Raw genomic sequence first — 11378 nt, 5'->3', positions numbered from 1 at the left:
ACATATAGTTTTACATATTTCACAAAAATTTTTGAATAAAATGAACGGTTAAACATGTTTAAAAAAGTCAACGGCGTCAAATATTTAAGGAATGAGGGAGTATATCTTTATCAGTCTTTAGATAGCTTTTCCCAACGTTCGTTCCTTTTCCAGAATCAGAAGTTACTTCCTCCGTTTCACAATATAAATCATTCTAACATTTCTCATATTCATATTGATGTTAATGAATCTAGATAGATATATATATCTATATTCATTAATATTAATATGAATATAGAAAATGTTAGAATGACTTACATTATAAAACGGAGGGAGTATTTGCTAAATTCTACCTTTCAATCACCAGTGACTTATCTAGATCAGTTATATCGTAAATGCTGTGTTGCAGCATAACGTTATACACGAAAAATATGATTTCTTCTATATGACTAGTAAACCAAACACAACACAGATAGAAGCCACAGCAACAGGAATAATTTTCCAACATAACAAACCAGAAAAGCGCACAAAGTACAGATCGAACTGGTGATAGAATTTCTATCATTTACAACCGTGGAAAATAAAATATCGTGCTTAACGACGCTACAGACTTACGGCAACGTAGGATGCTGCCTAATACATCCCTAATAGATGGTTAGTTTGTTGTGCTAGACATATTTAACATTAGCTAATGGTCAAGGTGATGTCACCGTGGCAGTAGACAACAAAATGCCACATCAACCATTCTGGTGCATCCCTTTTCATCCTTAGATTGACTCCTGGAACATCCATTTGTTTTTCGACTGGAGGAATCAGATGAAGAATTTACACCTTGTTGTAATAGGAGTAAAAAAAAAAGGAAGTCTAAACTGTAGTTAGTGATGTATCTGTGATATTGATATATGTGTGCCGAATGCTGATGATTGAATACCAGCACAGCAACCCAGGCCTTTTCCTGCAAACAGTAAATCAATCAGCATTGCTATGAAAAGCAACTTCTGTAAAATAAACTCAAAATATTTGAGGTACTGCGTGAAATGATCATCTTACAGCGTGGCATAGGTTCAAAAACAACCTACTTCTCAATCATGAAGTATCTACCGCCTCGATGTTAATGTTTTCCTTCCAGTCTTCTCTGAAAAACCTTTGAGCAGCATGCTCTGACGAAATGTATGATACTTTTCTAAGCTAGTCCCAGCCCACCTCTTGCAAAATCGCTCATCTGTAGGCACAAAGGAGCTAAGAGGGAATGGACCCTTAGGAGCTTTCTTCAATGAAACAAGAAAACGGTGACGGGGACGGATTCTCTGGTCAAGGGACAAGCTCAAGTACATAGGATACTTTGTCAAGGATTGAACATCGTTTTTAAGGTCATTGACCAAGTAAAGATACTTTGGTTTGAGATTTTCCTCCAAGGACAAAGACAACACCTGAAAAGAAACAAATATTAGAGGGTATTATAATGGCATCTGTCTACATTGAACAATGAAGATACTTGTAAAAACAAAACAAAAATGAAAAGGATAGGGAACTTGAATGTGGTAATACCTGAGTCAGACTCGTCAATACCTTGAGAACATCAGTATCTCTCATGCCAATGCTTCTAAGGAAATTGATTCGAGGCAATATTCCATCCTCAATACTGTAATGAAGCAGCTGTGGGTGTTTTGTGACCATTTTAACAATGTTATCTTTTGGAGCCCCTAATTCTTTTGATAGAAAAAGAAATCGAGATTTCCATGCACTATCGATTCGCTGGACCAGAATCTGTGGGCTTAGTTGCACTACTTTGCCCACATCACTCTCCTCAATGCCCACTTCCTCAATCAGATACCTTATGGTTGGCTTCAGAGACTGCTCAACACTGTAAGAGAAAAATGATGGAGCAGCAGAAATAATTTGACCTATCCGTGCACTAGGAACACCTATGCCCACCAGAAATGCAACATGAGACTTCAGGTTGCTGAGAGTGTATTCCAAAATTTGTGGTTGTCTAACAAGCATCCTCTTCATATCCTTGCTTTTAACACCAACACTTAGCAGGAACTCCAACCTTTCTTCTGCAGAAGCTTGACTGATTTGAAAGCAGGCCATGTGTCTCTCATACATGTTTGTAAAATGAGATTCCTTCAGTCCAAATGTGCACAAGTAATCGATTAGTGGTAACCATTTATCATCAAAGTCATATTCTTCTTGAAGTTTCTGAAACAAGCTTCTAGAGATACTTTCATTTTTCAACTGCGAAAATAAATCAATCATTTATCCTGCATACGTTAAATATTGAACATAAACAAGAACATGGACACACTGAATCAACCTTAGTAGTCTACCTCTACTTCATTATCTATGTCCACAAGACCAGTTGATCTGCTAGCTTTACTCTTGGCATGCAGAGCATCGACTTTTTTTGAAGTGTCACATCTGTCTCGTGTTTTAGGTTGTCTTCCTTCCCAGTTTTGTTTCAGCGCTGGTTTTTCCCGGCCTGGAGAATAAAGTATTAATACAAAGTAACCACTGGATATCAGGGATTTTCACAGCCTTTCATACCTGGTTTCTTGATTGGAGCACGAGGATTGTTTGAATAAAGTACACCAGGATACTCCAAACCTGATAGATCATCCTGAAAAGAGTAAGAGAATATATTAGAATGCTGGAAATGTAGAATATTGCCAATGGTAAGTTTCTCATATTTCATTCTATGAGAAATGAATGAAAGTTAGCATCACAAAACTTTATCCTTTTGAATCCAATAATCTGCAATTCTGCCTGGTTTGGCATGTGGACTAAACACCCAGTGATGCAGTATACTATATATTGAAAACTCAATGCAGAACAGATCATATAGTCAGGGTGGCAGAAGAAACATAACTGATTCTCTCTCCCTCTCTCTTTTAAGTCTTCACTAATCAGCAGAAAAGCGAGTTTCGCTGTTTCTATTGGTCCCCGTATGTTGGATATGGTTTACCCAAGGCAGAAATCAAATTAGTCTCTCACCCTAATGCCCACCTCTACCTACTGTTACCCAGCTAGCCTAAGTTTAAGAGCATACCATTGAGTATTTAAGCACATAAATATGCATGGAACAAATAAACCATATAAATAAGAATTGTTTAACTGTGGCAGCCAGGCAGAAAACTTTTAAAACAGTTTATCATATGAGCGGTTAAGGTGTTATACCATTAAATACAGGAACGATGATTTACCACTAGTGCGCTCTTCACAAACTTATGCCTCTTTTAACTCAATGTGCATACAACATTACATCCTACAATGTTTGTTGATTCCTTTGACAAACTTATGCCTCTTTAACTCAATGTGCATACAACATTACATCCTACAACCTAATGAGATGTTGGTTAGTTCAATTTCTGAAACTCTCTAGCCTGACGCAATAAAATGGTATCACATCTCTAATGTACTCCAAAACAAAAGGAATACCGGAGCTCTAGTTACATAATGAGCAGCAGTTGAATGATATTCCTTCCGGAGCTCTAATTACATAATGAGCAGCAATTGGATGATGATATCATGTGATAGCACAGCCTTGCACTTATCCCATGGCACGAGCTTGAGTACGCAAGCAATTTTAGCTAAGGACCCAGCCACTCAGGCAACCTCTCACGACAGTAGCAAAGCTAGAAGCGGCTACTGCCAAACGAGGGAACTTACATCGGTCTCGTAGCCGTCTTCCTCCTCCTCCTCCCCTTCCTCAAACTCGAACTCCGCCTCATCGTCGTCCTCGTCCTCGTCGTGGTCGTAGTAGGGGTACCGGGATCGCCGGGAGCGGCGGTTGGGCTTGAGGAGCCGCACGTTGGTCTGCAGCGAGAAGGCGACGGCGCCGCGGCGGGCGGCGGCGGAGGCGGGGCAGGGGAGGAGGCGAGGGAGAGGGAATGGCGCGGGGCGGAGCGCGGCGAGCGGCGGAGGCGGCGCCATGGGAGGGGGCGCGTAGGCGTAGTACTACACGTTGGGGCCTTCGATTCCTTGGATTTTTATCCGCGGCGGCGGTGGGGGATGGATGAGGACGAGGAGGAGAATCTTTCGGGGATACGTGGAGCGGTGGAGGCAGCGGAATCAGGCAGGGCACGAGAAGAGGAGAGGGGTTTAGCCGACTTGGGCTGGGCCGCTTCATCACAGGTTGGGCCGAATTTTGGCCCGTGGTAATCTGGGGATAGTGGGTTCCTCCATTTTGACCTTGGAAGATTTTGCCTTATTTGATTTATCGTTCACTTAATTACGTTGAGACAGGCGAGCTACGCGCACATACACGGACTGGTTTGAGTGTAAAAAAAAATAGCTTTTACTACTCCCGCCGCCCAAAATTATAGGGCGCCCTGTTTTTTTTTAAAAAATAAACTTGGTAGCTTTTGAGTAATAATCATACTAAAGGGTATTTAGATTTAGGGCTGTAAAATTTTGGTGTGTCACATTGAATATACGGACACACATTTGAAATATTAAACGTAGTATAATAATGAAACAAATTACAGAATCCGTATGTAAACTGCGAAACGAATTTATTACGCCTAATTAATCCGTCATTAGCAAATGTTTACTATAGCACTACATTGTCAAATCATGAATCAATTAGGTTTAAAAAATTCGTCTCGCAAATTAGTCGCAATATGTGTAATTAGTTATTTTTTTAGCCTATATGTGTAATTAGTTATTGTCAGGGTTATGGATACCACATACCTAATAGTAGTTGACTAAATCTCGGCAGGACCCACCACATACCATGTCTTATACGGAAACAACCTTCGGATATAGGGGGAGTTCCGGATAAGGAAAGATAACTAGAGTTCTATATGAAAACGACAAGGACTACTCGGATTGTATCCATACTGATTTTCCTAGTTCTACTTGGACAAGGGGACACCTATGGGTATAAATACAAGACCGCCTAGGAGGAGAGGGACACAGACAACATAGACGCCACAAAGCCACAGGCCAATACAAGCCTACATACGCCAAGACAAACTGCCAGATATCGACATCAGAGATAAGCCTGGGAAAACCCAATATGGTACCTACGGGAACCAAAGAGAGGAATCTAGCGCTATCTCTGACCTCGTCGGGCACAGATTCGAGGAGGAAGACTACCCTGTTGTCGACTACGAGTCAGCACTTCAGACCGCCAAGTCGACAACAGATAGATAGGCTACCCCAAATATTGTACTGGTGTGATTATGGTGAATAAGAGCAACGACCGGTTTCGGCCAACAGGATGTAGGGCTATTACCTGACAATTCAGGGGCCCGAACCTGTATAAAAATCCTCTCCTCCGTCTCTTTTACCTAAGTCTCGCGTATATCCTAGTACCAACGATCCCCATACTATGCAAATACCGGAATCGCGACATCCAACGTCGACAGTTATTTAATACTTCATGCAGGTGTTCAAACGTTCGATGTGACATGGTGAAAAATTTTGGGGTGGGATTTAAACAGGGCCTAACTATATCTATACTAAGTATTATGCATGTTATATTACTAGATTCATATTTTGAATTACTTTCATGTGATGCTAATTTTATATTTGTTGAGATTATAGAATGAAATAAAATACTAGTCAAACTATGTTATTGAAGACCATGTAAAAAAAATATAGGCGTTATAATTATATTCATGGACTTTTTTACTTTAAAAATCACTCGAGTGATATATATTAGTTTATGGACACATGTTACATATAACTTATAAGAAACACATGATCGAACCGGATAAGAGGGTTGGGTAAATCCGAACCCAAAATCCTGCTCTGCTTCTCTATCCTCACCCTTCATCTTGCCATTGATCTAACCCTACACATTAATTAATGCCACCTCAGTGATTGTTTAGATGGGATTTGAGTAAGGGGCCAAATATCTTTTTATTAGTGGGGATTTAATAGTATCCTTGAGAAGGAATAGCGTTTAATGTTATGCTTATTTGAACAATCTCTTAGATTTCTCCAGTACTCCCTAATAATAATGGAATTAATAAGGGTATATTTTTCAACGAGCAAGGTGTTAGTGAAAAAAAAATGACGAACCGAGTGAAAGGTCGTTCTCAAGACTCGAGAGATTGGACATTTGGACTGTTGACAAGAGGGTGACTGGTGCCATGTACCCATGTGGCCATTCATTATGACATACTAATAAGAGCAAGGTTAATAGCGCAGCCGCTGCAAAATAATCCACCTCAGCAAAAGTAAATAAAAAGAAGAAATACTACTTAAGCTAGTCATAGTTACTTTTAATATTTTATTCAACTAACTTTACGTATCACTCGGCTTAGCTCCATCCAATTGGCTGGCCATGCCCTCCCACTTATGGGCCCCACCACTTTGCGTTGGAGGCTGTGCTAGAGCTAGCGCTAACTGAAGCGCTCGCCTTTGCGTTTCCTAACCTTTTCTCCCTTCCATGTCAGCACAGATATAATATTTAAAGTCTTACCACCTACTATTATACCTGCTCTAAGTTGATACTACTCCATTGATCAGTGTTTGCATGTCTAGAGACTTTTGGTGTAGGCCAGTGTGGTGCATTGCATCTGCACATCCTATCCATTTTGTTTTCTGTGATGTCAACATAAGAAGCAGCTGATGATTATGGGTACTTTTGTATGCAATTTGGGTGTCTTTGTTGATTATAATGATGCCATGCTAGTTTGGTTCGTTGGCCTTTTTTCCCCTTTGATCTACCTTTTTATGCAATATTATATTTTCACTTAGAAAAAGAAACACATAGCACCTCACAAAACCTAATGGCTATTATATTATTCTGGCCTAGAAATTTATCATTGAAATTGTCTTAAATAAGTGTAATTTGAAAGTAATATCTTCCTCTCCAACCACCCTCGTTTAAATTTCTTCATGCTTTACCCCCAACCACCTCTCATTTAATGAGGGGTATTTAGATTATTTCCCTTTTTCTCCTAATATTAAAACTTTAGTCATTTTGAAATGGAGTAAGTAAAATACTCACAACCACATTTCATGCCAAAAGTAGATTATGCCTGACTACTTACCACTACAACGATGGATTCTACCACTCAATTACATGACGCGGGAGCCGGCGAGAGAATAAAAGTATCCAACAAAGCTAATGCCATTTGTGAAAACAATAAAAAAAAGGTACATTTATTGTCTCCCCTTTCTTGGCAGTATATCCATCAGTCTACATATATTTTTAACTAACCCATGCAAACCCTAAAAAACATGTTATCGGACTAAGAACCTATTGCTGCTCAGAGAGGGAGTCAGAAATTACCAAAACCTAGAACTCACATAGGGCTCAACTACTAGATTTTAAGTTCTTTTTTTTCAAAAAAAAACTTTCAATAGTGATTTAAAAGGACCTAATTGTGATTATGTAGGCAAAAGCCCTGGTTGCTTTAAGCTTGCTTACGTCTCTCCCTATGGTCAACATAGTCACATTCAATCTCCCTCACCAAAAATCACCACGAAAATGAATGTAAATAATAATAGCAATTTAATCGTTAGGGTTTCACAATGTTTCATATAATAAATTACATCGGGATATTTTATCACAATTGATTATTTTGACTATTCTTCATTACAGAAATTGTTTACGCCTTGCCTACATAGCAGCCAAAGCAAGAAGTTAGCAATGGCAATAAAGCTACCATGGCGTGCCATTATGGCATTATCTATCAGCCACAAAGTCACGATTCACAAAAGCTCAGAAGCAAGCACCGAAGCGCGTCACCGGCTCACCGCTCGGACGAACCACTGTGCAGCCAGCCAGATAGCACACGGGAAGCACGAGAGGAGCTCGCCGCTTGCTTGGGTCTCTCTCCATGAACCCAAATAAAGGCGGACCGGTTTCGACCACCCCACTTCGCATTCACACCATTTCGTCATCTCCCCAATTCGCGGCGACGCCAGTGAGGGCCGTGTTTTTTCGTGTTAGTTGATCTGGTGATTAGAGGATTTATATATATCATTTTTCGTGTTAGTTGATCCGGTGATTAGAGGGTTTATTTATATCGTGCATTCGTGCTTCTTTGGCGAGCAGTGTCTGATTTTTATCTCTAGATCCCACTTTAATGCATACACATGTAACTAGTAAGGCTTTGTTTGCAAATAGGATAGGGAAATAATATTCCACCCTCCAAAGGGTAGTATTGTATCCTAACTATCCATTCATCACACCTCATTTAATCCTAATCATTCATCCATTTCCCTTTCTCAATCCCACCTCTCATAACCCATTTGTCAAACACATCCTAAATAGAATATCATAACTCACTTAAACAATATATATAGTGCATTATGATCATTGGATTCTTAACAAGAGTCGATCTCTAATTCATTTATAAAAAAATTATATGGTTATATATCGTTCAATATTATTAATCTTTATAGCATTCTAGATTATGTTTAACAAAAATATCTTTCCAGTTCTTAGAAAACTAGTTAGGTACCTTATATAATTACAATATCATTAAGAAATATAATAATTGTTGTTTACTCATGTAAAAACATAGATAATATATATTACGGAGCACACACATATGAGTTAGCTGCTAGTATTCATGTGCAAGTACTAGTGTTGATTGTAGCAATATTATTATCAAAAATAAATAAGAATGAGAAAGCGAGAAGAAGATGGAATAACAGAAGAATATAAGGTTAAAGTTTTAGTTTTACACCGTATTAAGACGAAGAATAATTTTAATAATATTAGTATATTATCGATTAATGTGAGTATATACCATACCATGGATGTGAGTAGCTTTTCCCCACGTGTGTTTGAGCTAATGACTAAACCTCCTTTTTTTTCTTATCTTCTTTCGAAGTTCTCCTAACGTGTTTGGTAGAAAAAATGTTTTGTTTTGAATAAAATAAAGAAACTTTTTTGACTAGATTATTTTTTAAGAGAATCCACTGTGTGCCGCTGACTTTGTCCCTGTTCTATAATATGGCACTGAGTTTGTTAAGTTATACAATATGCTATCGTATTTTGCTTATCCTCTGTAATATACCGTCGCCGTCCATTTAGACTTCGTTAGTACTGTATAATTTTGTTCTAATGACCGAAATATCCCCGGGACAGAAATTCCAAAATTTGACAGAATATTCCAAAATATAATATTATAAACAAGGCAGAGAAGATATCCATCTCAAACTTTGGAAGTTTACAATGAGATATTTGAAATTTTTCGTCCCATGGCTATTTCGGTCATTATGATAAAATTATACAATACTAACAGAAGCTAACTAGACGACGATGGTATGTTATAGAAGTTAAGCAAAATGCGATGGCATATTAGAACTTGACAAACCTAGTGACATATTGTAGAATAAGGACAAAATCAATAACACACAATGGATTCACTATATATTTTATGGTTGTTTAGTTCATTACCTATCTACTATCATGCAGCATTTTTATAAAAAGTTAAATCTTATACTATAAGTTCATATCTTACACATTAAATTACATACACTTATAATATAATTTTCAAATTATACAATGCCCTCTTCACATTTTATAGTAGAAATATGAAAAATGATTTATTAAATATTTAATTATGAGAAAAAATATTAGTCCAAATTAACGTATATGTAGAAAAAAATAATATGAAAGAATTACGGTAATACCTACAATCGTATATCATGCAGTGAGAAAAGGAGACCACAGTCGAATGCTTTATTGTTGAGAAAAATTGATGGCATTAATTTTATCTTTTTTTAGCTGAATCTATATAACCATAATTAATTATCTCGTGTTAGTAGAAGTATGCATCTTCATGCATCAACATATCATGAGACTATTAGTAATAGCCAAGTACACTGACCCAACAATACTTAATATATCACAAGACTATTGAGTAATGGACAACTCATCTTTAATTGTACTAATGACTTAGTATATCACAAGAGTACCAGGTAATAGACAACTCATCTTTAATTGTGCTAAACCAAAAAAGTAAATTACAGTTCGTACTATGTATTCTTAAAAGTTTTCATATTATGTCATCCTTTAACCATTCTTTTCATTTACAGAACAACTAACTTTACATTTCAATTTGGACCACCCTATTTCAATGGCTTAGCTTGACTACCCATTTAGCAATACGGCCGACGACATCTTTATTCCTGATGACTTCTCCCAAAGGGGAGGAGGAGATCACTATGACCTTATGGGCTTGGAAGTTGTGGTGTAGCTTTCTGGATGTCATGATCACAGCGTAGAATAGTTTTTGGATCTGTGGATATTTAGTTTTTGCATCGTGGAGGGCCTTGCTGACATAGACACTGGGTATTGTACTCTTTCCCTCTCTACAACGATAAACGTACTCATAGAATAAGGTGTGGCAGTAATATAAATGAATAATTCTTCATTATTTTGTGGGGCAACTAGTCCGGGGGGTTTGACAAGTAGCGTTTGAGCGCAATGAACGCGCTCTCAGCTTCTTGGGTCCACTCGAATTTGTCCTGCTTCTTGAGCAGGGCGAAGAAAGCTTGTCCTCGTTCTCCCATCCTTGCGATGAAACGACTTAACGAAGCCATGCATCCTGTCAATCGTTGGACCTCCTTGAGTCTTGTGGGCGACTTCATGTTCTCGATTGCCTTGAACTTCTCAGGGTTGGCCTCGATTCCCCGCCCGGAGACCAGGAAGCCGAGTAGTTTCCCTAACGGTACTCTGAACGTACACTTCTCCGGGTTGAGCTTCGTTTGATATCGTCGGAGGTTGTCGAACGTTTTCCTTAGGTCGTCGATCAATGAGTCGCCCGTCTTGGTTTTGACGACGATGTCGTCCACGTAAGCTTCGGCGTTTCGTCCGAGCTGATCACCTAGTGCTCCCTGGATCCCGCACTGATATGTGTTGCCTGCGCTTATTAATCCAAACGGCATCTTGGTGTAGCAGAATACACCGAAGGACGTGACGAACGCTGTCTTCTCCACATCCTCTTTTGCCATGTTGATCTGGTGGTAGCCGGAGTAAGCATCGAGAAAGCTTAAGAACTAGCAGCCGGCTGTTGAATCCACCAGTTGATCTATTCGAGGGAGAGGGAAATGGTCCTTGGGGCATGCCTTATTGAGGTCGGTGAAGTCGACACACATCCTCCACTTCCCGTTGGCTTCATGTATCATTACTGGATTAGCGAGCCACTCTGGATGGAGGGCTTCTTTGATGAAGCCAATTTTGAGAAGTTTGTCGAATTCGTATGACTTGTGTTCGATCAGGTGCAAATCTCCATAGTTTTTGCTTAACTGGCTTGGCGTCGGGTTGCACCATCAGTTTGTGCTCAATCGCCTCCCTGGGAACTCCCGACATGTCTGACGGCTGCTGTCACGCCCAGAAATTTCACCCAAATTTCCAGACTATTTTGCGTATTAAATCCCTGTCCAGGACCAGCCAGGGTACACAAAACGACAAGTAATATACA

General features: G+C 39.1%; 1 protein-coding gene across 2 annotated transcripts; it reads right to left on the bottom strand.

The window, feature by feature from the left end:
- Positions 1–452: 452 nt before the first annotated feature.
- Positions 453–4020, bottom strand: LOC4343734 (transcription termination factor MTERF9, chloroplastic). Of its 2 annotated transcripts, none has more exons than NM_001426617.1 (6): positions 3649–4020; positions 2527–2599; positions 2310–2461; positions 1528–2217; positions 1030–1409; positions 453–934 (listed from the first exon to the last, which is right to left on the bottom strand). In NM_001426617.1, exons 1-5 carry the CDS (start codon positions 3910–3912, stop codon positions 1077–1079), a joined length of 1512 nt encoding a protein of 503 aa, NP_001413546.1. In that variant the 5' UTR covers positions 3913–4020; the 3' UTR covers positions 453–934; positions 1030–1076. The 2 variants fall into 2 exon arrangements, with proteins under 2 accessions (NP_001413546.1, XP_066168087.1); XM_066311990.1 differs by having other exon boundaries at positions 455–934; positions 1059–1409; positions 3649–3962.
- Between the last annotated feature and the right edge of the window lie 7358 nt (positions 4021–11378).

The sequence above is a fragment of the Oryza sativa genome, chromosome 7, assembly GCF_034140825.1.
Source record: "Oryza sativa Japonica Group chromosome 7, ASM3414082v1".
Lineage (NCBI taxonomy): Eukaryota > Viridiplantae > Streptophyta > Magnoliopsida > Poales > Poaceae > Oryza > Oryza sativa.
The sequence above is the reverse complement of the archived record's forward strand: the minus strand, read 5'-3'. Positions and strand labels throughout refer to the sequence as shown.